The 26511-nt window shown below is 45.0% G+C and overlaps 2 protein-coding genes across 3 annotated transcripts in view; one reads left to right on the top strand and one right to left on the bottom strand.

Moving 5' to 3' along the window:
* SYN1 (synapsin I) overlaps nt 1-1183 on the top strand; it is a 45983-nt gene extending 44800 nt beyond the window's left edge. Inside the window, exon 13 of one of the 2 annotated variants that reach the window (XM_081042515.1) lies at nt 87-1183. In XM_081042515.1, coding sequence (XP_080898641.1) covers nt 87-222 — 136 coding nt within the window. In that variant the 3' untranslated portion in view covers nt 223-1183. The remainder of the gene's footprint in view (nt 1-86) is intronic. The other variant, XM_081042516.1, reaches the window with a different exon arrangement.
* Nucleotides 1174-12162, bottom strand: ARAF (A-Raf proto-oncogene, serine/threonine kinase). The gene is made up of 16 exons (XM_081042519.1): nt 12037-12162; nt 10563-10717; nt 10303-10406; nt 9436-9538; nt 9191-9345; nt 8981-9079; nt 7371-7512; nt 7240-7267; nt 7015-7160; nt 6720-6922; nt 4203-4379; nt 4058-4104; nt 3422-3540; nt 3042-3173; nt 1948-2082; nt 1174-1749 (listed from the first exon to the last, which is right to left on the bottom strand). The coding sequence occupies exons 2-16, from the start codon at nt 10656-10658 to the stop codon at nt 1615-1617; spliced, it is 1821 nt and encodes a 606-aa protein (XP_080898645.1). The 5' UTR covers nt 10659-10717; nt 12037-12162; the 3' UTR covers nt 1174-1614.
* Nucleotides 12163-26511: the final 14349 nt, after the last annotated feature.

The following is a 26511-nucleotide window of genomic DNA, read 5'->3' on the forward strand; positions in this document are numbered from 1 at the left end:
GGCCGGGCCTGGGGTAACGTTGTGTTTCTCTCCCCCTCCTCCCTTCCTCTCCCCCCCTCCCACGCCTCCACCTTGTCTCTCTCTAGCAAATCCCAGTCTCTGACCAATGCCTTCAACCTTCCAGAGCCAGCCCCGCCCAGGCCCAGCCTTAGCCAGGACGAGGTGAAAGCTGAGACCATCCGCAGCCTGAGGAAGTCTTTCGCCAGCCTCTTCTCCGACTGACACCCCACCCTGAGAACCCCCAAATCCCTGGGCAACCCCTCTCTGGGCCCAGAATCCATTTCTCACTTTTGGAATCTCCAACTGTCCTGGTTCACCAAGATCCCTCTTCTCAGAATGCCCAAATCCCTCAAGAAACCTCTCTCCCGGTCCTAAACCCAGTTCTCACGTTTGGAATTCCCAAGACCTCTGGAAGCCCACTCCCGGTCACCTCAAGACCTACTTCTCAGTTTCAGAATCTCCAAATTCCTAAAGACCTCCACCCCTGGTCCCCCAGAGTACGTTTTCCTTCCCAGAAGCTCCCAAACACCAGGCAACCCATTCTGGCCCCAACACCACTGTGTCCCCTCCTGGAGCCTCCCCTCCTGGAGCCCTGAAATTCCCAGAAAACCCTACTCCTGGTCCCAGCTCTCTCAAGCACACTTTGTTCCCCATCAGAATTTCCCAAATCCTTAAGAAAGCCCTACCTTTGAGCCCCCTTCCATGGATCTCCTGTTTCTGGAGACCCACCTCCTCAAATGCCACCCTCCAGCCCCACAAGGATTGCCCTTCACCTGCCCCCAACCCTATTCAACACATTGAGAGCTCCTCCCACTGCTAGGATCCCTCAGTTCCCCAGGGACCCCTGCCCCACTTTCCTGCCTCCGACAGCTGTCCTTAAATATGCAAACTCTACCCATCCTCCCAGAATCCTTTGCACACAGAAGGCCAGTGGTCCCCCACTTCCCCACCTTTGCCGTGATGTCTGTGTCTGTGACTGACGTGGCCTCCTCTTGTGCCGTGCTTGGCATATGTGGTCCTCGTTCATCGTGCCGCCTGTGGTGATGCGTGCAGTGGCGCTGTTTGTGTGGTCCGCACCTCCCCCTAATCTCCACTCCTCGCCTGGACTCATCCCCACCCTCCAGCGGCTCTGAACCCCACGAGAAGAGTCGGGAAGCAAAATAAACAAGCAAAGGCCCAGCAGAATTCTGTGCTTCTTGGTAAAGAAAGGAGGGAGTCCTTGAATGGCGGGGGAAACTGGGGACCCCCAAATCCAAATGGGGTGCTGGGGACCCCAAAATCCAGTGGAAGGCACATCAGGCACAAATTCCAAAGAAGTTCCGAGTGGAATCCCTGCCACAAATCCCAGCCATTGGAGATGGAGGAGCTCCCAAATTTAGAAGTATCCCCAAAACCAAGAGGAAACCAAACTATGGAGGAGGCAGGGGTTTCAGTCTTTGGGGGTCCCCCAAATCCAGAGGAACTGGAAAAGCACATGGAGACACCCTCATCTCCCAGGGCAGGGATGGGGGATCCTGAGGCAGTATCAGGGCAGACAGAACATTGATTGGTTGGTGGGCAGGGCTCCTTGGCGTGGCAGGCTGAGATTGGCTCCCTGGTGGCTGGGGGCGGGGCCTAAGGCACAAGGCGGGCTGCGCTGAGTAGGCAGGCGGGTAACTCATCAGCCTGGGTGCGGTGCAAGGAGGGTTCGGAGGCACTCCGCTCAATCTTGGGGAGTGACCGCTGCAGCAGCTCAATCGTGGCCAGGATCTGGGGGCAGGTGCGCATGAGGAGGGGTGTCCAGAGCCACACAAGTGCCCCAACACCACCAGACCCCATCCTTACAGAGAAGCATACACACACATTGCACACCTCTGAGCCCTGAACACGCATGGTTCACACACCTCGGAGTCTTCCTCCTTCTCAGAGTCCCCTCCCCAAGGTGTCTAGCCCTGCTACCCGGCCTACCTGGGGGAAGAGAGGCCGCTCCTCCCGCTGGAACTTGAGGCAGTCAGACAGCAGACGCCGCATGGCCTTGGGGCAGTTGCTGGAGATTTTGCTGAGGTCCGGAGACAGATAGCCACGGCCCACCATAAAGATAATCTGGGGGTGGGGCACAGGAATGGCTGATCCGGGCTGTGAGACCCAGGGGAATTTGGGGTTTCCAGGGACTTGTAAGGGTCCTTTTGGGGAACTGGGGCATTCTGGGTATTGGGGCTCTGAGGATTGTGGTATCTTGTGAAGCCAAGGATTCTGGGTCTCTGAGGCCTTGGAAGGATTCTCTGCTTGCAGAACACTGGGATTGAAGCTCTGGGTAAGTCAAGGATTGCAGCTGTCTGGGGCCCAGAGGATTATGGATCCACAGATTTCTAGGGGGCTTAGGGACCTGGAAAGTACTGGGTCAGGGGGAAATGTGAACTTCTGGGTCTGGAGGGAGCTAAAGGATACCAGCCCTCAGGAGCTTGTATTGCTGTGGGGCTCTAGGGCCTGAGGACTATGGGTCCACGTAGCCTGTAGGACTATTGGTATCTGGAGCCTAGAGGATCCAGTGTTTCTGAGGGCCTGGGAAATTCCAGGCCTTGAACCTGGAGAACTGGGAGAGTCTGGGCCCTAGAATATTGTGGGTGCCAGGGCCCCAAAGCCTGTCGGACACCCAAGGCCTGAATGATTGTGGGTATCTGTGAGTATTCCAGAAGTACAAAGGGATACTGTTTCTGGGAGAAATGGGATTCTGGGATTTGGGTATTTGCAGGATTTTGAGTACCTGGGCCAAAGGACTGGCAGTTGTCTAGGGGTCCAGAGGGCTTCTGGGTGTTTGGGGGCCTAAAGGGATTCTGGCTATAGGGGATTCAGGAGATTCCAGACTTTGAGGACCCAGAGAATTGTGGATGTGGGGGAAGGAGAGGATTCTGGGTATGGGAGACCCAGAATATTCTGGGAGTTCAAAATTTGGGGTTTCTGGAAGAAGTGTGGCATTTTTGGTCTGTGCAAAGGAGATCTGGGGTTTGGTGGCTGAGGGACTCTCCTAGCCTGGGAAATTGCGGGTAAGGTGTGGGGCTCACCTGGTCACGGCTGCCAATGTGGCTATAAGGCAGGGAGCCGGTCATGAGCTCATACAGCACAACCCCATAGGCGTAGACATCTGACTGGAAGCTGTAGGGGTTCGGGTCCTGCATACGGATCACCTCAGCCGCCTTCGATAGGCCAGACCAGGCAGGGGGACCATGGAGGTCAGCAAATGGCCGGCCCATAGTCCTAGATCCCACTAGCCACACTGGATACAACTCAGAGCCCCCCAGAGGAGGTGACACGTGAGCAGTCCAGACACCCACACCTGGCATTGGCATCCCCATCCCCACTTGGCCCCCCCACATCCCAGCCCTGCAGCCCACATCCCTATATACTCCCAGTCCAGCCCCGGGCGCAGCCTGGCCCAACTCACCATCCACAGTACAGAGCCTGATGGCTGCTCTAAGGGCTGAGCCCCGCTCCACCGCGTCTTCACCGTGGCCAGGCCAAAGTCACCGATCTTCACTGTGAGTCCCTCGTGTAAAAAGATGTCCACCGAGGTCAAGGGCCACTACAGAGACTCCCAATAGCCATGCCTCTCACTCTGACCGGGAGGCTGTCCTTTACGCCTCCACACCAGGCATGCCTCTGACCCTGACCAGAAGGCCCCCAGTGTCACACAAACCCGCCACAACCTTGACTTGAGTGGGGAGCAATTATGAGTGCCCCCTACACTTGGCCCTGGTCACTCCCTACCAGGAAGTCCCCCTCAGGGCGCCCATACCTGCCATGCCTGTGACTGATCAGAAACTCTGTAATGCCCTCCACAAGGTCACCCCTCAGACTCTCACCAGAGTCCCCAAGGACAGCACCTGAACAAGCCACAACTCTGACTCCTGACCAAGAGACCCCCATTACAGGCTCCCCACGAGCCCCAGCTCTGCCGTCTGGCAAAGGCCATGTGACACATGTCCCTCCCTGTTCACTCCCAGAAGCACCCCCCCACACACAGAGCCATCCACCTAAGTCTTCACCCCACCCCAGTCCTTAGACGGGAACAGGTAGATACTGTTCGACTTGAGATCTCGGTGGATGATGTTCTTGGCATGGAGGTAGCTGTGGGGGTGGAAGCAGGTGCAAATTGGCTGGGTGCCACCTCATCTCCCTCCCCAGTACCCCAGCCCCCTCCCTCATCCCTGGGCCGGGAGGCTCACTCCATGCCCTGGGCCGTCTGCCGGGCCACATCTATGAGCTGGACCATGTCGAAACGCGTGTCGGCAACATGGAGGTGGTGGTAGAGGCTGGAGCCCTCACACCACTGTGTGATGATGGCAAACCCAGGCCGGGTCATGAAGCCCATGAACAGCAAGATGTTGACGTGACGTGTCTTCCTGTAGGCAGGGAGGGCGGGATCAGGGCAAGGGTGTGGGTACGGTGGAAGCAGCAGCTGTCACTTTCTGAACATCAGGAATGACACCGCACACTGCTGACTTCTGTCGTCATTTCCACCCTCTTTCAGGAGGCTCAAGGCCAGACTGTGGCCAGAGTCAATGAATTTGTGCGATGTGTTTGCTGGGCTGACTTGACGAGGGGGCGTCTGTCCTGAGCTGCCTCATCCGGGTCTCCCAGCAAGAGCAGGACGGATGGATTAGCGCCCCCACACCTCCGCAGTCCAGTAGCACCTTAACCATCAACACCTGCCACACCCGGCCCTGACCAGGCCCTGGGCCTGTGACCATTTTACAGACAAGAAGGTGGAATGCCAACCTTCTTCATGGTATAGCATCACAATATCGATAAATGCCAGGTAAAAATATCAGTGGTGTGTGATTGTATCCTGTTAATCACCACGAGAGGCTCAGAGGTAAAGAGCTTGGGGTCTGGACTCAAGTTAGCTCCTGTGTTCCAATCCAGGCTTCACCAGGTACTCACAGTGCAACCTCAGGTAGACACTTAACCTCACTGTGCCTCATTTTCCTCAACTGTAAAACTGTGGCGATTATATTAGCTACCTTATGGGCATGTTGGGAGGAGTGAGCAGATAATCTGTAAGGGACTTAGAACAGCACTGAACACAAGTAAGCCCTCTGAAAATTTCACTGTCCTTGTTGTTACTGCTCCTGGGTACCTGGCTCCCTGTCATGTATGAATAGATCCGCCCTAATTTAGAAGAACCGTCATTCCTTAAAGAAGTATTAACTCCAATTATAGCAACACAAATGCAAATAGAGTTGACCCTTGAACAACACGGGTTTCAACTGCACGGGTCCACTTATACATGGATTTCTCTCAATCAATACCTGTATTGTTTTCAGTCTGAGGGTGGGGTCCGTGCATGCAGACCTCCAATGGTATGCACTGATCTACGCTATTTTATATAAGGGACTTGAGCATCTGTGGATTTTGCTATCTGAGGGGGGGGCCCTGGAACTAAGTTTTAGGGGAGTCAAAAGTTATACACGGATTTTTGACTGCGTGGGGAGGTCGGCACCCCTAATCTCTGCGTTATTCAAGGGTCAACTGTACCATCAATGACGCCCTGCCATTTTGTCACGTCAGAGCAGATAATACGGCACATGAGCATTCTTCATAGCAGTCAGATTACGGTTAAAATAGTAATAAAATGCAAATTACCAGCATGTTTAAATCATTGCTATTTCACAGAGAGAAAGAAGTTTTCTTACTGTGGCATCCATTATGAAGATAAATGTTAAAATAGCATGAGGAATGGTGATAACATCAGCTCTGTAACGTAATTGTGCCCATTTGTCAGAGGGGAAAGCCCATGCTAGCAACCCTAGGAATGGCAGTAACTAGAATGGCAAAAAGGGAACACCAGGCTTTCTCGGTGCAAATGAATTAATATAGTATTAATGCTATATTGAGTAACTATAACCCTGAATTAAATAATGATTAAACAACGGTTATGATTATAGTTAATACAGGTGACCTCTGAACAATGCAGGGGTTAGGGGCACTGACCCCCGCCACACACATGCAGTTGAAAGTCCACACATAACTTCTGATTCCCCAAAAACTTAACTACTCATAGCCGACTGTAGACCGGAAGTCTTACTGATGACACAAACAGTTGACCAACACATATCTGTACGTTATATGTATTATATACTATATTCTTACAATAAAGTAAGCTAGAGAAAAGAAAATGTTAAGAAAATCATAAGGAAGAAAAAAATATGTGTACAGTCTTTATTGGAAAAAAATCCATGTATAAGTGGACACAGGAAGTTCAAACCCATTGTTGGTCAAGGGTCAACTGTAACACTGTTCTTTAAATGATGGCAGTTTTATAATTAATGACAAGACTGTAACAATAAACATAATACAAATGATGCAGGACAAGCAGAGAAGGAAGGAAGGCTGCGAGCCTTCCTGGCGATGCAGTTCACTAGCGTGATGCTACTAATGGCGTCGTACGGCCATACCCATTGCACGGCAGGCCAACGAGAAGACCCATGTTTTGGCGGCAGAGCCACTAATTAATATCAGTATTAACCCAAACACAAACAATAACATCATCAGAGGTCCTCTAAATAGACCCATTTCCCAGAGGGGAAAGGCATGCCCTTGATAACCAACTTACGCTTACGGTTATCACACGACACAAACATGGGTGACGTGCAGAAGCTCCCCGAGCACAGCCTTTCCCCAGAGGTGCCAAGGCCGTGCCTGCTGCCCTCGCCCCCCTCCACATACATGGGCAATCTCACCTGAGCACCTGCATCTCGTTCTTGAAGGCCTGCGCCTGCTCAGCTGTGGGTTGGGCCACCTTGAGCACCTTCACAGCCACATCGCCATGCCACCGCCCGCGAAACACGGTGCCAAACGAGCCCGTCCCGATCCTCTTCAGCAGCTGCACCTCACTGGGTGGTACCTCCCAGTAATAGCCCGAGTCCCGGTACCCCAGATTCTTCTGTGGGCCATATGGGCGGCATCTCAGGGGCCTGCCCACTCCCCGTATCACTCAGCCTGTGGTGCCCCCCACAGGTTCTCCCTGGAGCTTACCACTTTCTTCTTGTCATCAGCCACAGACTTCCGCTCCCGCTGTTCTGACGGGGACTTGGAATGTGGGGACTTCCTACCCGAGGACACGCTGGCCGGGCTGGGGCTCCCCCGGGGGGCTCCATCACCACCACCTCTACTGCCAGCAGCTGTGATTGTGGAGAGAATGTCAGTGGACGCCAGTGCAGTGGGGAGGGGGCGCTCAGGATGCAGGCAGTGGGGGCTCACCGTCAGTGTTGAAACTCTGGGTACTGAGCTGGAAGAAGAGGGACAGGGTCAGACAGAGGGCGCTGAGGCCAACAGCAAAGGTTCTCCCCTCTGCCCAGTGGTCCCCCGACACTGCCCCCCTCGACACCCACCTGGATGAGGCTAGAGTCCATGGGGGCTGTGGTGCTGACCATATGGACGTTGGGGGTCGATGTGGAGCGGATGCGCTGGAGCGGGGCATTAGCCGGGGTAGAGAAGGGGAAGTGCTCAGCGTCACGGTGCTGGGTGCAGGAGCTGCCAGGGGAAAGGCTGTGGAATCACTGTCACATGTACAGAAGCAGCCACGCCACCCTCGTGCCGTCCTAAACATGTGTTTAGCTCACAGAGTAAATATCCCGTCATTACTATTATTCATTTGTTCTAGAAACATTTATTGAGTGCCTGCCATGTGACAGATACCATGCTTGGTAGTGGAAATAAAACTGGGGGCAAAACAAATAAAGGTTCTTGCCCTCATGTGGCTGAGTTCCAGAAAGGAGAGAGAGAAATTAAAAAAAACGAAATATTTAATCTGTCTGATCGATTCAATAAAGAAAAAAATAAATCAAAATGAGGAGACAGAAAGTGTCACTATGATGTGAGGAAAGGCTTCTTTCTCTAAGGATGTGATGTTTGAGCAAAGACCTAAAGAAGGGACAGTGAGCCACACTGTGGGGGAAAGAGTAATATATATCATACTTTATAACAATATGTACTATTCAAATATATTATGTACTATATAATGTATAAAATATGCTCTATACTAAAATGGCAATGTTTCAAAATATACATATTATAATGTTATATATGTTCTACATACATGTTCTACATATACATAATGTTACAAAAACTTTGTTTTTTAAGGAGGGCCCAGCTCACAGTGGCCCAGGCAGGGATCGAACAGGCAACCTTGGTGTTATTAGCACCACGCTCCAACTGAGCTAACCGGCCACCCACAAAAACATTTCTTAATGTTCCCTTCCACTATTCTGAAATTCATCATTTAATTAATTCAATTACATCCCCAATTAAATATAACATAATGCCCTAACTTTAGTATTTTATATATTGTATGAAAATATATGATGCTCTACATTATACAAAAATATTATAAATATAACATATGCTACATTAACATATACCGTACAAGTATAAACATTATAAAATATATAATATAGACATAGAAAACACATGTTTTATAAACTTATGATATATTAGAGCAATAATCATTTTAATATAGAAATACTATATAGTCTTATAATACTTAACATAAAGGAGAAATAAAAGGGAATTTATGACAAAATATATATATTTCAAAATGGGAAGGCCTGAGCATGATTATACTGGAAGAATTAATAAAGTAGTTAGATGCTTTGATGTACATATACATACATACGTATATATTTATAATTAATAAGGAGAACCTTTATACTCTGTATCAGATCTTGTCCTAAGCACCTGACATGTCTTAACTCACTTAAGCCTCACCAGAACCCTATGTGACAAAAAGTAACATTATCCCCTCTTTACAGATGAGAAAACTGAGGGCCAGAGAGATTAGGTGACTTGCCCAAGGTCCCACCGCTCCATGCCCTTACTCATACTTGTAGGTGTCCAACAAATGTTTGTCAAGTAAATGAATGAATAAAGAATGGCTTGTGGTCTACAGGGGCCTCCAGATCTTTCTCTCCCGGCAGCAGCTCTTCAGCTAAAGTATCCCTACCTGGGACCCTGGGGGGTTAGCGGCTCATTCAGGGGGCGGTTCAAGAGAGTCTCATGCTGTCTGGAGCCTCCGGACAAATCCTGGACACTGTGGTAGAACCTTGAGGACATTAAGGGCATAGAGCAGGGGACAAGGGTCAGCTCTCTGTAACAACCTTGTGGCTGGGCATCTGTCCTCCCGATCCCCCCATCCACCCCAGGCCAGGCTCACTGTCGGCGGTTGGTACTCATGTCTACACAGACTGTGGGGACCTTGGAAGAACAATGCTGGTGGAACTTGTAGCCACAGGTTTGGCAGCGGAAGCCATGGAACAGAAACTTAAGGCAGAAGTCACAGAACGCCAGGCTGAAGAACGTCTTCCGTACCTGCTGCCACAAAGCAGGGAAGGTTGAGGCCTGGTCAAGGACCCTCCCCCCACGCCCAGGGTCTGCACCCACTATCCACCCTGCACTCACAAAATTGTGCATGGTCAGTGGGACGTCTTCAAGGACCTCCACAATGAGCTCCTCGCCATCCAGGGGGGCAATGGCAGTGTCCCAGGAAGTGACTGTCTTTCGCCTGCAGGAGGTATGAAAGGAGTGAGTGGGAGGGTGGACAGGGCCTCGGGGAGGCAGGGAACCCCTAAAAGTACCTCCGAGTCTGCATCCACGGAGCAACATCTACCATGTTTCATTCCCATCACGGCAACCCTAGGAACTAGCTACTATCCTTACCCCCATTTTACAGATAAGGAAGCTAAGGCTCAGAAGGATAAAGTGACTTGCCCAAAGCCACAAGGGACTATGAGTAGCAGGACAGTGTGAAGAGGCCATGCTCTTAACCACAAGGTGAGAAGCAAATGAGATGGTGAATAAACAAGTAAATCTCAGAAGTGCTAAGGAAGCCCCTGAAAAAACAGCTGATGAGGCATGAAAACAACAAATACATAGCAATGTGTGAATTGAAAAAAAAAATTAAGGAACCTCAGAACAGAAGAATAAATGGAAGGTCAGCAAGGCCCAACTCAGCAATGGGAAAATGGAGGTAGCACAGAGCTAACAAATTGATGAAAAAGTGAAAGAACAAAAGAGATGAACTCTGGGAGGAGGTGATGGAGCAGGGTGGAGACTTGGGGGTCAAAGAGAGAGTGAGATGTTAACCTTACAGGCCAATAAACTAATGAAGTAATGAAACAAAAGCTGGATGGACTCACGAATTCACTGAACTAAGGCAAGACTAACAACAGAGACTCCACAACAGAGAGCAGGAGTCGGATGACACTGAGGAGGGGCTGGGAGGCTGGGCACCCGGCAGGCAGAGGATGAGGTGTATGCCACACTTACCCCTTGATGAGCCGGTAGACCACGCAGCAATCCTGATTGAGACCCCGCACCTTTAGGGCCTTGTCTAAAGAGTCGTAGACACTCATGCCATCCCGGACAGTCACCTGTGCAGATGTGGGGGATCATTGCCCAACAGGGGCCCCAACTAACTCTCCCACCCCTCGACCAAAGCCTCCTCCCAGCCCCAGTTACCCTTTTGACCCAAGATTTACAACTGGGTCCATCCACACCCCTGCCAGGTTTGCTCCCTTCAGACTCACTACTGTGCGTTGCTTGTTGGGCAGGTATACTTTGACAGTGCCCACTGCCCGGGACGGCTCGGCCCCGTTGGCAGGGGGGCCCCGTGGTGGCTCCATGGAGCCTAGGACTTTGTCAAGACGGCCTGAGGCGGGGCTGGGCAGGTGCCATGGGGCTCCTAGAAGACAGAGGAGGAATTCAGAGGTCCAGTAATGATAGTCTGGAAGCACAGTGGCAGGAAACAAAAAGAATTTCAACCTCCAGGCTCCACGTCACCCCCAGTAGCCTAATTTCCACACAGCAGCCCAAGGGAGCCTGTTAACACTTTGAAGCCGATCCAGTTCCTCCTCTGCTCAGCCCAGCCAAGATCTCGGATTCACTGCATGGGGCCAGGTGGGGGTGGGACGACACAAGGAGAGACAGCACACACTGTCCTGGAGGAAACAGGAGTACACAAGTCTGTGCTGGGGGCTAATGGGGAAGGCAGCCCACGGTGCACTGGGGCGTGTCAGGTACATAATAGACACGAACAGTGTCCCAGCTTTTTAATGGATAAGGGGGTTACCAGACACTGTGCTGAGGGAGGAGTCACAGACAGAGTGAAGGGGAACGAATGGAAGATCATCAGCTATTGCCCTTAGTTTGGGGAATATGGGGATTGCACCAAAGAGTGTTCTTAAGGGTACTGTGGGCACCCCTAAGCCCTGGCCTGCCATAATGATGGCAGGCTCACAAACACTGTTAGGTGGCTAATGGGAGTCACCAGACTGTGACGGAGATCACAAGGCTCAGCAGACATTATGCTGAAGGAAGATGTAATAGAGATCACTAGAGACTGTAATGGGGAGAAGAATGGATAAGGTGGTCACTGGACACTGTCATGGGGAAAAGGAGGATAATGGTGAATCATTAGTCATTACTGAGGTGAGATGAATGGAGGTAAAGCAGGGAGGCTCCAAAATTCTCGTTGACAACTAGAAGGGGTGACAGACATATTTCTGGTGATAATGGAAGGAGGCTGGTGAGGGTTAAGGAGTAAGGGGGTAATCCTCAAACATTCTCCTAGTGGGTCAGACAATGATCCAGAAGAAGCAAGCGAGTAGTGAGCCGCGTCCCCATGCATTCCCCGTTGTTGGTAAAGAAGGGTCATCAGATACCTTAAGAAGGTTTACAGGGGATCTGGGAACAACACACCACAGCCCTGGCCCCATTCAGCCCTGCCCCGCCTACCGAGTGCCTTCCAACTCTGCGCAGGCGTGCTACTATACGCGACGGGCGAAACCATCCCCCGCAGCCTTGCACCCCTATTCCTGTCTACCCACCACTACCCCCCGCTGTCGACGATGGTCTCGCCCCGGGTCAAACCACTCCTCCGGTTCCGGGCAGGGGGCACCGGGGCCCAGGCGCAGCCACCCTGGAGCTAAGCTTTCCGTCCCGGCTCCTTGCCCATGCCTGGCGGTCGCTCCAGAAACCTAACCCTGCGGGGCCCGCCCTCACCTGTCAAGCTGCAACGGCCGCAGCCGCCTCCATCTTGGGCCTGTCTTCTTGTTTCCTCATAGAGTCCGCCTCCACCGCCCCTCGGACTTTCGCCATTGGCTCCACAGGACTCAGCCCTCTATCCTTATTGGATCAGGGTCACGCCTATCAAGGCGAGTTAGGCGGAATGTGGGTCTTGTTCCGGATTAGGAGGGGCTGCCTGAAACGTCAGGGTCTGGGGCAAATTCGCAAGTCCGGAGTCGCGCAGGCGCAGTCAAGAGACCTGCGTGCCAGGGGCTTTAACCCAATCGTATCGTGGCAGAATAAAGCGGGGCTTTTTTCGGTCAGTTGGGTCTGACTTTAGGGCTTCCTGAATCTGGGCGGAGGATCCTTAAATGCCCCTTTTTGTTCCAGTGACCCGGAGGCCTAAGTAGCCGGTTGGGAGTTTCCTGGGTCTCCGTTTTACCGTCTTTGAAATGGGTTGGAATCAGATCAAATAGCAGCAACGTTTTCCAATTCTGAAAGACTGAAGTCCTAGCCTTAGATAACAGCGGGTCTCTAGTGTGGGGGTCTGGCCCTAGGAAGAGCGGCCTGCTGTTCCGAGAGCTGTCCTTTAGGAATGGGGTTGATAAGTATTTTGTGAGGCTAGTCATAGATGGCCAGGTGAAGAGGGGAGGGAAGTGTGGACCTGGAATGGGACACAAGTGCAGGGAAATGTATGGAGGAATTAAGGGGTAAATACAATTTTTTAAAAGATGACTTTTACCTGGTGTGAAAAGTGAAAGAGACTTTCCACCCTCCCTTTTCTTAGAGCATTTCCTTTAGAAAACTTGTAAATTTTTTTGTCCCCTCGAGATGTATGTAAATCTTTTTACAAGCTAAATAGGCTTCCTGCCAGTTTTACAACCCAAGGATGTTGTGGTCATCTCTCTGAAATGTAAACATCAACAAAGATAGCGCCCCATCTCCGTCAGGTAGGAATTTGACCAACGCGTCTGGCTCCAAGTTGTTAGCTGCTTGTCAGAGAGATAGGTGTTTTATTTTTTCCTTTGGATAAAGACAGATGGCTACCCCAGTTACCAGGTAAATTTGAGATGAACTGTGTAGCAAAAGGTACTGTCAAGTTCTCTTACTTAAGGACAAGTTATTGCCTTTCTTGAGAACATGTATGTAATGGCTTGTATCTCCCCAGCCATTTAAAGGATGAGGTTTTACTGTCCTTACAATCTCTTTAGCGAATTGCTTGTGATGCACATTGCAGTCTGGTTTTACACTTTTTGATAATACAGTGCTACGTCGCTTTCGTAATGTAATCCGTTCCGGAAGACCGTTCGAGTTCTGAAACGTTCGAAAACAGCCGACAGCCAGGCATCTGGATCCTGCACTCAGAGGAAGCCGCGGGACATGTTCGACGTGTTTGAAAACCGAAGCATTTACTTCCGGGTTTACGGCATTTGTAAACCGAAATGTTCGTCAACGGAGACGTTGGAAAACCGAGGTACCTCTCTATAACTATGTAATTCTTTTCTACCTCTGCGGGGAGGATTCACCGGTTGGCATGAGATTTCACTTTTAATTTTTTGAACAGCCTGTTGTTTGAAGTGACTACATTCTCCTCTTTGGAGCCTCAGCATCCCTCTGATGAAGTGGGAAGGATCAGAGAAAGGTCATTAGGTGAGGGAGCCTCAACATACTTCAACTTGTATTTATTAAGTGCTTTCTCTGCCTATAAGGAAAGAGACAAAAGTTCTGCTTACTAGGTTGTCATATGACCTCTATTTCCCATCGTTTCTTTTCTATTAGGATCTTCACCATTCAATGGCTAAAATGAAAAATACTGCGAATAAATACCACATATTTATGAGAATGTGGAGCAATAGAAACTTTCATGCATTGCCCTTGGGAGTGTAAAATGGTACAACCACTTTGGAAACAGTTTGGCATCTTCATATAAAGTTAGACATACACATACCATGCAATCTAGCAGTCTCATTTCTCAGTATTTACTCCAGAGAAATGAAAACATGTCCAATGGCGTGCTCGTAAATGTTTAACAACCAGCTGTCCAGGAAAAAAGCTCTAATTTGTAGTGTTTGCCAACTAAGACATAAACACTCCCACCATGGCTTATTTCAAGCTACTAATATGACACCACTGAACCAGAGTTGAGATTTGCAAAATTGGCTCTGGTGAGCCAGGCACAGCGTGCTACTGCAATGTACCCACACAAAAATTTGTACTCCAATGTTCATATTAGCTTTATTCATAATAGCAAAAAAACCCCTGCAAACAGACCAAGTGTCCAGCAACAAAAGAACTGACAAAGAAACACAAAAATTGGATCCTGGAATACTACTGTTAACCTAAAATTAGAAGGCCAAAGAGAGAGGCAACGAGCATTGATTTGAGATCCAAAGAAGAGCTATTTGGAAAGCACTGATTCAGGCAGAAACCCAAATAGTGTTCCCATTAGGAGGCAAGGCAAGAAGTATTTATGAGAAAGCGATGGGGAACAATTACATCAATAGAAGGAAGGCATTTCTGTAATTGTGAATCAGCTAACAGTGATGCTAATGCTAAAGAATGTTTTGAACTTTTCAGTCCATTAGTCATAGTATCTGCTTTCTTGTTATCTTTGCAAACAGTTTTTTGGGGATTCCATGTTGCTTTAGGTCCAGTCCAAAGGTTATTTTGCCCAGTTTATGAATCCCATAGGTTTGAGGCGTAAGATGTGCAAGGCAGTTCCTCTGGGATAGCAGCTCTGACTCCATTTTAAAGTGGCTCCGTTTATATTATTTTTCACACTACTCAGCAATGAAAGGCAACAAACTACTTCATGTGTCTATCTTGCAGACATAAGATCGAGTGAAAGCAGCCAGACACAAAAGAGAAATACTGTATTATTCCATCTGTATGAACGTCTAAGCCAGGCAAAATTAATCTATAGTGAAGGAAAGCAGAGTAGTTGTCTTGCGGGAGAATTACTGAGAAGGGCATGAAGGAACTTTTGGAGGTGACTGGACAGTTCAGTATGCATTTATCAAAATTCATCAAACTCTGTACTGAAAATGGGTACATTTTATTGTATGTAAAATATACCTCAATTTAAAAGAGCATGGCAAAAAAGGGGCTTCAAATATAATGTTGAATTCTTACAAATTCTTAGTGATTAGAGATTTTTTTTTAATTCTCTTTTCTGATTCGAAGCCCTAGAGCCGGCATCCCCATCTCCCAGTGGAGCAGCCCTGGCACCACATGGGGTCAGAAACAACTATTGGAGCTCAGTGAGGGGCTCCAAAAGGAAGAATAATGTCGGGGGTGGGGAGTGCATTTTAAATTTCATTTCATTTGAATATTATTTAATTTATTTCAGAACTTTAATTTCTAGGCAGTATTTGAAGACAGACTTCTGGCTCCGTTGCACAACGTTTACAAAAAGGTAAGCAAAATTCGACATGCTGTGCCAGAAAGGAGGGACATCCGGAGGGTGGAAGAGGGTCATGGCTCACTAAAGGGCAAAGCTTTCTCCCTCAAGGACTCACTCCAAACCCATCCTAACTGGCACGACTTCAGCCAAGTACTTCACAGGTAGTTAACAAGTCATGAAGGCCTTTAAAGTGATTTGGGTTTTTATCATCATCATCATCATCATCATCATCATCACATTAAAAACCATCAAGCGCACCATATATTAAAACCTGAAGTAGCTGATTATGGTTTTTCTGACATTCCCCTTGAAATTATCCACCTAGAAATTTTAAAAGATTTTAAAATGGTTGTTGGTTTTTATAATTGTTGATTTTCAATTCTTTGAAACATGTCTGAAAAACATACAAAATCTGAAGTGTTCACCAACCACTGTTGTAACCCTACCCGTTTCACAGTTGAGCGAATTGAGGTTCAGGCTGCCCTAACCGGAAGGACAGAGGAGAGAGAACTCCAGCAATTCAAGTTTGGTAAAAAGTGTTTGAACAAGGGTGTAGGCCAGGGACACGCCCCTCTGTAAGGAATCTTGGATCCACCCCAGCAGTCCAGCGTGCCTGAGGCTCTCCTCTAAACCAGCCACTCCCATTTCCCACCTTCACCACCCTCACCCGCCCTGCCGCCGCCTGGAGAATGCCACATCCGAGAGCCCATCTCAGCCTCCCGCTCAGCTAGCTACCCGTGTCGGGAGAGGTGACCACGCACAGACCGAGACAAAACTGAGTGCCTCACTGGCCCAACTGAGCTGCCTCAACTATCCGCTCCGCTAGGCCCCCGAGGCGGTTTGGAGTGAGACACTCAGTGCTCCAGGTCCCCGACAGGCAGCGAGGTCACCCAATAGCGGTGCAGTGGAGGGCGGGCTTTGGGATGCCATAGGCATTGATAGGCTCTACTTCACCCTAGCATTTAGAACGAGAAGAGACTGGACTTTGAGACTCCGAAGAGCCACTGGCAGACCAATAGCTACGCAGAGGACGTGGGCTTTGGGTGTCCCAGCCAATGGGAGTAATTGTCCATGTAAAGCAGAGTATGGAAGTTTCCACTTTTGAATATTCCTTGAAGAGATTTTTAATACACAATCCTGGGGTCAAAATGTGGAAAATTTACAAGTGAACCTAAACATTCCTTTTAACAGTCCTTATAAAAAGTCTTTCTTAATCTAAAACTATTCTACAATAAAGGTTTATTTTTTAAAGTAAAAAAAAAAAAAAAAAAGTCTTTCTTAACAAAATGCATTGAGCAGTAATTTGAATTTGTGGTCACTGCGATCCAAATTGGTGAAAGTCACACTGTTAAACCAACAGACAGGGTTCTTTTATTTTCGATTAATTTTTTAACAGTTCATTATATGATATATATGATATTTCCATGTGTTCATAAAATTAAACAAGTGTGCAGGTTTGTATATTTTCAATTTCCAAACCCAAGGATCAAATGAATAGAAAAAAATTATTGTCAGTTACCTCTCAATAAAGGTGGGGGGGGGAGAAAAACTAATAATTAAACCAAATAACAGTCCTGTAATTTTTTTATTAAAGATTTACTCTGATGAGGAAATTCTGTGGTGAGTATGATTATTTCTTATAAATAAAACAAGGCTCAAGTATGAAAATATTTAATAGTCAAGCAAAATGATCAATATAAACCTACAAGCTGAGCAGTGAAACCCCCTTTGAGATGTAATGGACAGTGACAAACACCACTGGTCCTCCCAGGTAGCTCCTTTGGTAGGAATAATAATCTGATATGGTCCTTGGTAATTTTTAAATTTTTAATTAATTAATTAAACTGACAACATTTACCCAAAGGAAGTGATTCTGAAATGTCTACTTTCGGTTTTCATCAGCAATGCATTTGGTACAAATTTTCTCAGAGTTAACATATTTATTCCAAGCACATATAGACTGATCCACAGTCCCATCACAGGTGGAAAAAAAAGTTTCATATCTGTTGGCTTACCTCACACATATTTGATAAATCTCTATTCAATTTATAAAACCACTGTAAATGAGATGTCAGACCAATGTACTCCAAGTAAATTGTCATTATTTCTGGATAAATGACCCACATGTGTTCTTTATATCATTCTTGACACAATGCACGTTATATATAATCCTTTGTATATATAAAATAATTCCTTATATATAAAATAATTCCTTATAGATTTTTTCACTTTATATATGTTTATTTGTATTTTTAAAAAGCATAATGGGCCCCTCCTCTGTGCCAGGCACTGCCAAGAGATTAAAAAAAGACATGGTCTCTACCCTCATGGGGTTCCTGAGCTAATGAGGACTTCAGCCGTAGGGAGAAAGTTTCTAACAGGCTCTGCTGAAGGGATATTGGATGCTGTGGATCCCTGAAAAGTCTTCCCCGAGGAGGGAGCATCTGCGCAGTCCTGAGTCTACAGCTGCATTGGCAGGTGGGGGTGTCTCTGGCCAGTGGGTACAGAATCTGCTCAAGAGTAAAGTGGCCACTTCTAGCCATGGTACCTGGAACTCAGGGGAAGAGAGGACAGGCCTGAGTCAAGTGGCCTTGGGATGGAGGAACCGCAAAGGGTCAGGCATAGGAGGCAGGGGAACATGCATCATTGCCCCTTATCCTCCCCATGGACGCCAGGGCTTCTACTCCCAGGGTGGGGGTGAAATTGGTATCCCAATGTGCTCAGCTAGGTGTCAGGGGTACTCCCAAAGACAAGCTGGAACCTGGGCCTCCTCACAAGGAGACAGGCTTGAATGACTGTCATTGGGCACATAAAAACCTTGGGCATTGTGTCACGTCCTGATGGTGGATGTAGTAGCCCTGCCAGTATGTCTGGGGCCAGGCTCCTTGGCAGTTCAGGTCCAATCCCCCCAATTCCAGTTTAGGGTGAGCATGCCAGGCACGTCAGAGTCCCTCTTGCAGGCTCAGGGCAGCATATCTCTGCGGCGGGACACCCCTTCCACCTCGGGCTGGGGAACGATGAAGAGAGTTAGCGGGAGAGAGGTCCCGCTCTTGTCCGCCCCCCCATCATCTCCACCAGTATGATCCCGCACCTCCTGGCACCATCTCGTCCCTGGGCTCCATCTTTAACCCTCTGACCAATTCGTTACACTTTTTGTTCCATGTAGATGTTGTGTACCATCATGTGGTATGAGAAAATCAATTCTGAAGTTACCCAGAATGCCTTAAGACTTGACCACTGTCTGGAGTGTGTGAGTATGCCTATGTCCTGCTATGTAAATGTATGACCTTGGATAAGTTGTTTCCCCTCTCCGTGTCTCTGTTTCCTATCTTTAACATTTTTAAAAGTACTTCCATCATAGGCTTGTTGTAAGATTCTGTGAACTAATCTATATCAAACTTTACACAATGCCTGATACACAGTGACGACGCGATAATTTTCAGCTATTTCTGTTATCACTATCATCACCATTAATATTATTAAAGTATCAAAGCAAAGATCTATGTCCCTTGGCAGAACTCGTTGGCTGATCCAAGTTCAAGGATGCTGCCCAGATTACAAGTGATCAGATTACACGTGATTAAACATCCCCGGTAGAAACCAGTATGAAGGCTACTTTCATTTCAGAAGGCTCAGTCCCAGCGTTGACAGATGTTTTAGCAATTCTGGTGACCTGCAGGTACCCAGCTCAGCCAGTCCTATGTCTTTGAGGAGGTCTGCTCCTTTCCTTCACTTCCTTCCCGCTCCCCCACCCTCCACAGGTACCCCTTAGAAGGTTTATGAAGTTCCCTTTTATCCTAATTTTCTGGGAATTCCTTTTTTTTTTCTATCAAGAATGAATGTCACATTTTTTTGGTTTGTTTGGTTTTTTAGATTTTTTATTGGGGAAGGAGAACAGGACTTTATTGGGGAACAGTGTGTACTTCTGGAACTTTTTTTTTCCAAGTCAAGTTGTTGTCCTTTCAATCTTAGTTGTGGAGTGTGCAGCTCAGCTCCAGGTCCAGTTGCCGTTGTTAGTTGCAGGGGACGCAGCCCACCACCCCTTGCAGGAGTGGAGGAGTCCAACCGGCAACCTTGTGGTTGACAGCCCGCGCTCCAACCAACTGAGCCATCTGGCCACCCAGGAGCTGAGCTGCAGCTCATTGACTTTATTCTAGTTGCGGATGGTGCAGCTCGCTGGCCCTTGTGGGAATCGAACCAGCAGCCCTGTTGCCCAGAGCTAGTGCTCTAACCAACTGAGCCACCCATCCACCCCTGAATGTCAGATTTTGGGAAATGTTTTTCTGCATCTATTTAGATGATCGTATGGTTTTCTTTTTTAGTTTGTTATTGTGGTCATTGTGATGAATTACACTGATTGATTTCCAAATGTTAAACCAATTCTGCATCCCTAGGATAAAACCCACTTGGTATAAGATATTATAATGTATAATATAAAATATTTTTTAAATATGTTATGGAATTCAATTTGCCAAAATTTTGTTTAGAATTTCGCATCTTTGTTCCTGAGGGATATTGGTCTGTCATTTTCTTTTCTGGTAATGTCGTTGTCTGAATTTGTTATAAGGGTAACACTGGCCCCATAGGATGAGTTGAGAGGTAGTTCCACCTCTCCAATTTGGGGGGAACATTTGTGTAGACGTTATTATTTCCTCCTTAATATTTGGTAGATTCACCAGTGAAGTCACCTGGGCCTGGAGTTTTCTCTGTAAGAACATTTTAAACCACAATTTCAATTTCTTTGGTAGATATAGGGCTACTCAGGTTATCTTCTGGAGTGAGCCTTGGTTCAATTTTCCCATTTCATCCAAGCTGTTAAGTGTATTGCCATAAAGTAGTTAATAATGTACCCTTATTATCATTTTTAATATCTGAAGAATCTGTCATGTCACCCCTTTCATTCCTGATTTTGGTAAGTGGTGCTTTTTTCCCTCATCAGTGTGACTAGAAGTTTATCAATTTTATTGCTCTCAAAACAGCTTTTGGTTTCATTGGTTTTCTCAATTGTTTTTCATTTTTCTGTTTCATGGAGCTCTACTTTGATCTTTATTAACTCCTCCCTTCTGCTTACTTTAGGTTTAATTTGCTCCTCTTTTTCTAGTTGCCTAATGGAGAGGCTGAGATCATTATTTGAGATCTTTCTTCTTTCCTAATATAGGTCTATTTCTTAAACACTACTTTAGCAGCATCCCACAAATTCTGATATGTTATATGTGTGTTTTCATTTAATCTAGTTTTAAGATTTAAAAATTTTCCTTTTGATTTCTTCTGTGATCCATGGGTTACTTAGAAGTGTGTTCTTTAGTTTCCAAATCTTTGGGGATTATCCAAGGATCTTGCTGTTACTGGTTTCTGCCTGCTGGATCTGTCCATTTCTGAGAGAAGGGGTGTTGAAGTCTCCAACTATGATAGTGGATTCATCTGTTATTGATTTCTTACTCGATTCATTTTGGTCAGTGCACATACTTTGTATGACTTTAATCCTTAATAAATTTATTGAGATTCTTTTATGGTACAAACTATGGTCTATATTGATATATGTTTCATGTGTACTTGGGAAGAACATATTCTGATATTGTTGGGTGGACTGTTCTATAAATATCAGTCAGGTCAGGTTGATTGGTAGTGTTGTTAAAAACTGAATTGTGGGGCAGCCGGTTAGCTCAGTTGGTTAGAACGTGGTGCTGATAACACCAAGGTTGCTGGTTCAATCCCCGCATGGGCCACTGTGAGTTTCACCCTCCTTTAAAAAAAAGCAAAACTGAATTGTGTTCCCCCCAGATTCATACATTGAAGCCTTAACCCCCAATATGACTATATTTGGCAATAGGGCCTTTAATGAGGTAATTAAGGTTCAATGAGATGATAAGGATGGAGCCCTAATCCAACAGGACTGGTGTCCTTAGAAGAAGAAGAAGAGATACCGGGGATGCACACACAGAGAAAAGGCCGTGTAAGGACACAAAGAGACTGTAGCCATGTATAAACCAAGGAGAGAGGCCTCAGGAGAAACCAAACCTGCCGACACCTTGATCTTGGACTTGCAGCCTCCAGAACTGTGAGAAAATAAATTCCTGTTGTTTAAGCTACCAGTCTGTGGTATTTTGTTAGTGCAGCTTGAGCAGCCTAGTACAGTATTATTCTACTACTACCGTACATCCCTGTTGGTTTTCTGTCTACTTATTCTCTCAGCTTTTGCAAGAAGGATATTGAAATCTCTATTTCTTCTTTCAGTTCTATCAGTTTTTGTTTCATATATTTTGAAGCTCTGTCATGAAGTACATGCATGTTTAGAATTGTTATATTCTCTTGATTAATTGACTGCTTTATCACTATGAAATGACCTTACTTTCTTTGCTCTGAAATCTACATCGTGTGAATTCATATAACCACACAGTGTTAGCACAGTGTATCTGTTCCTATTCTTTTACTTTTCACTTATTTCTGTGTGTTTCTTTTAGGCAGCATAGAGTAGTGTCTTGTTTTTGTTTGTTTGTTGTTTGTTTGTTTTTATCCTATCTGACAATCTGTGCCTTTTAATTTAGGTGTTTAAGACCATTTATGTTCAATGTGTTTATTGATAAGGTTAGGTTTGAGTCTATCATCTTGCTATTCATTTTCTATATGTCCCAGCTGTTATTTGTGCCCCTTTTCTCTTTTTCTGCCATTTTTGGATTGAATAGTTTTATGCATTGAAATTAAGGAGGCAACTAAGGAAGGTTACTTGAAGGTGGAAGAAAGCAAGGCAGGGATTGGCTTACAGGATAGTTAACAAGGTTATGTGCTTTCCTGAGGGTGGTTATGCTTACTTCGAAGGTATATTAACCTAGAAGCACAAAAACAATGACAGGGCTTGCTTAAGGCAAAGATAAACCTTTTACTTTTTACTAAAAAGGTTGTATGCCTGGGGCAAGACTACCTTCTGTGACCTGCGCAGTTAAGAATTTATGATTAGATCACCCTGTAAGGTTACATCTGTAGAACCCATTTTTCATTATTATATTATATTATTTACTAACATATATATCTATATGGGTAGAGATAGAGAGAGATATGATGTGTGGATGAAAAAAAGTTCTATGGAAAGTAACCTTGCAAGACGATCTGATCATAAATTCCTAACTGGATAGGTCATGGTGGGTAGCCATGCCCCAGGCTTATAACTTCTTTAGTGAAAGGTTGGAAGCCAGCCCTGTCCATTGTTCTTGTGCATTTAGTTTAACACACTTTTGAAATACCAGCAGAAATACCCCTCAAAGGTTCTATTAACCCTCAAGAGAGCACATAATCTTGTTAACTATCCTGTAATCCAATCCATGCCTTACTTTCTCCCATCTTCTTTAATGCCCTTCTTAATTTCAAATTCATAAAAGGAGCTGCAGAACTATTATTCTCAGGAGCATTTGAGATCTTACTCCCTGTGTCAGTTTGGCTCCAATAAGCTCATGAAAATTCTCTACAGGTTTGATGTTTCTTATGTTAACAGATGAAAGAGAGAGAAGGATAAAGCAAATAGGAAAAAATGTTAATAAGTGAGGAATCTGGATGAAGGGTAGACAGGAGTTCTTTGTACTATTCTTGCAATTTTTCTGTTGTTTGAAATCGTTTCAAAATAAACATTTAAAAACTGTAAAATAAAATATAGTGGGAAAGAGAAGAAATACCCCATCTTTGAACTAGGGAATGCTTACAGACCTACTTATTCTATAAGTACAGTCCACTTATACATACGTGGGACTTCCATGTCAGGTTTGGCTCTAGAGTTCCCTGACCCTTCTTTCCTCCTGTCACGGTCCAGTGGAAAACATGGTGTCTGCAAAGAGTTTGATGAGGAAGCAAATGCGCAAAGGACAAAAGCCAATTGGGTAGGGGGAGATGAGAGGGTGTCCTTGAAGGATAGTTGGACAGCTAAAGAATAAAGGGGTTTAGCCAAGGGACATCTGGGCTTGGGGAGATAGAGAATCTATCTAGAGGGGATGAAGTTAGTAACAGTGCTAGTTTCCTGATAAGAAAGCCTCTTGCGATCCAGATTAGGCAGGCAAGCTTTTTGAGGGAGAGGGGTGGGGGGAGAGTTCATTGTTTGAAAAGTGCCTGGCACATAAAAGGAATCTCTAAATATTTGTGGAAAAAGTGATCTTTTAATTCAAAATATACTTTAATGACAGAAAGTCATCAGACAGGGTTTTTTTCCTCCTTCCTTGAAATCAAGATAAAAACAACAGCACTTCATGGTGCAGTTTGTAATATTTGTTTCTGGAAAAGAGATCCATAGCTTCTGCACATAAGTGGATTCTTCCACTTTGCTGAAAGGATAAAAATGACTAATTAGATGAAGGCTAAATGAGTCATTTTCACGTACATTATTTTATACTGTTCTAAAAATTCTTTTAATAAAGATTTTTTAATTGGTCCAAATGTTTTGAATCTTTTTGATAAGCATGTATTACTTCCTTTCTCTTTCCTTTTCATTCTTCTTTTCTCTTTTTGAAAATGAAATATTCAAAACAAAAGAACTGTGCTAACTGTAAGATCTGGGAAATAAAATCATGTAGCAAAATAGGCCATGCTATCTTCAGTAATAACCGCTGTTTATCATTGTGATGTATTTTTTAATGTATTTTTCCTGAGCATTTATGTTATATGCATATGTCTGTATATCTTTCAAATACATTTTTAAGTAAGAATAGAAATCTAAGGGGACTAGAACTGCAATATAAAATACTTGCATGGTAATTCACATGATGGGGATATTTTCCCAAGCCACTAGTTATTCTTAGAAACCATTTCTTCTGTCTCCTTGATTAAAAGGAAGTGCAGACGCCGTCTGTTGTTAGCCGAACAGCTGTGACTGGAATCTGATAGCCCTGTGGGTGGAGTGTGGGAGGTGAGGAGCCCTCATTCCTGATTTCCTAACTGGTGTCTGCGTGTCTTCTATGTATGCCTGATTGTGGGTGGCTCAGAATACAGGGCCCTCTGCTGGGGTATGTGCAAAATTACATCCAGGGAATTTTCTGGAAAGAAATAAGCCATGTAGAATGTAGGAGAAAACTGAGAACCAAAGAAAACAACTAAGTATTCATTTGATTTTGTATACAATTTGGGAACTGCTTGGAAGATACAATATTTAGATAATGAAATTACAAAGCTCATTTTTCCTCTCCCCATATTAGCAACAGCTGAGATATATTGATGTCTTAAGTTTATTTTTTAAAGTTGATTACTAAAATGAGGCCTTTTATCATCACTCTGGAAAGCAAAGCTATGTAATTTTCAGCATCCATAACTTTGTTTTCAGAATCTTAACTACTATTGTTTTATAAAAATGTTAAACTTCATATCCACCTGGAGGCGGGATAAAAAATATGTTCTGTGACTCTGAGCATTTTTTTTTTTTTAGAATCACCTATCTCCAGCTACACATTGGAGCGGGGGGAGGGGGGTCACAAAACCATTGGATTAAATGCTTTAAAACCCTTTGATAAAAATCTCTAGGCATTATAAGTGTTGGTGTAAGTTTACTTTCTGCTCCTCCTATAACCTAGTTAGTTAAGGTATTAACAAAAGAGAAGAATACAAAAAATTTCCATGTAATGAGATACTTATATATCCATTAAAATGAAGGCACTAACTTGGAAATATACCGTTATTTTATTGCCAAGTGAGTAAGTTGCAGAGCAATAAGCATTCATTGTTCTCATTTTTATTTAAAAAAAAATATGTTGGTATAAGAACAGCAAAATATTCAGAAGTACAAACAAACAATTATATTTTTAGGAGGCCTAATTTATCAATGTTTTCTTTTCTTTCATGACATCTGATTTGTCAATTATAAAAACACTCACCCTTGTTTTAATGTAATACTTCCAAGGGGTTTATTTCTTTAGTTGTTGTTTTTTTCAACATTTAAAACTTCTATCTAGATGGAATTTCTTTGGGTATAAGGACTAAGATAGATACTGAGTTTTCGTTTTCCCCCCAAATAACTACTAGATATCCTGGAAATACTTGAAAAGTATGTGGATTTGCAGGAAAATGGCATATAAGGAAAATGGTGACAACTTTTAATGGAGGAAATTTTTCAGAACCCTTTAAATATCTGCAGTTTTATAAGTAGTGAGCTGTAGAGAAAGAAAATGCTATAGAACAGGCAAATAAACTAATCACCACCCAAAATAGAACCATGTCAGGACATTACTTGAACAAGGAAAAGCCACATGGAAATTTTGATACATGCCATTTTAGCATAAAAATCTCCAAGTTGGTAAGGCAGAAAAAGGCTTTCATTGCCTTCATCTTAAGTTTATAAGATATGAGTAGTTTAAAGTAATTAATAATACAAGTAAATTTTGCTCTGTGGCTTTACACCAATAGAATGTAAAGCAGCTAACTGAAATATGTGTTTCCTTTACTCATTTTTTGGGTAAAAAAAATATTGCCAGATATACACCACTCACAAAAATTAACTCAAAATGGATTAAAGACTTAAATTTAAGACCTGAAACCCTAAAACTCCTAGAAGAAAACAGGGGGAAAGCTCCTTGACATTGGTCTTGGCAATGGTTTCCTAGATATGACACTAAAAGCACACGCAACAAAAATTAAAAACTGGACTACATCAAATTAAAAAGCTTCTGCACAGCAAAGGAAACCATCAACTAAATGAAAAAGCAACCTATGGAACTGGAGAAAATATTTACAGTTATGTATATGATAAGGGGTTAATATCCAAAACATAATAAAGAACTCGGACAACTCAATAGCAAATAAAACAATCTGATTAAAAAATGGGCAGATGAAATTAACAGAGTGTACCAAAGAAGACATACAAATGGCCAACAGGTATATTAAAAGGTGCTCAACATCAATAATCATCATGGAAACGCAAATCAAAACCACTGTGAGATATCACCTCACAACAGTTAGAATGGCTATCATCAAAAAGATAAGTATTGGCGAGGGTGTGGAGAAAAGGGAGCCCTAGTGTACTCTTGGTAGGAATGCAAATTGGTGCAGCCTCCATGGAAAACAGTATGGAAGTTTCTCAAGAAATTAAAAATAAAACTACCAAA

This window comes from Rhinolophus hipposideros, assembly GCF_964194185.1.
Source record: "Rhinolophus hipposideros genome assembly, chromosome: X".
Taxonomy (NCBI): Eukaryota; Metazoa; Chordata; class Mammalia; order Chiroptera; family Rhinolophidae; genus Rhinolophus; species Rhinolophus hipposideros.

Coding starts and splice junctions, on each gene's coding strand:
- ARAF (XM_081042519.1), bottom strand. CDS start 10,658: ATGGAGCCACCACGGGGCCCCCCTGCCAACGGGGCCGAGCCGTCCCGG. Junction 4,105..4,202: donor CAGACGGCCCAGGGCATGGA/GTGAGCCTCCCG, acceptor CCACCCCCACAG/CTACCTCCATGCCAAGAACA. Junction 1,750..1,947: donor AGCGGCCTCTCTTCCCCCAG/GTAGGCCGGGTA, acceptor ACCTGCCCCCAG/ATCCTGGCCACGATTGAGCT.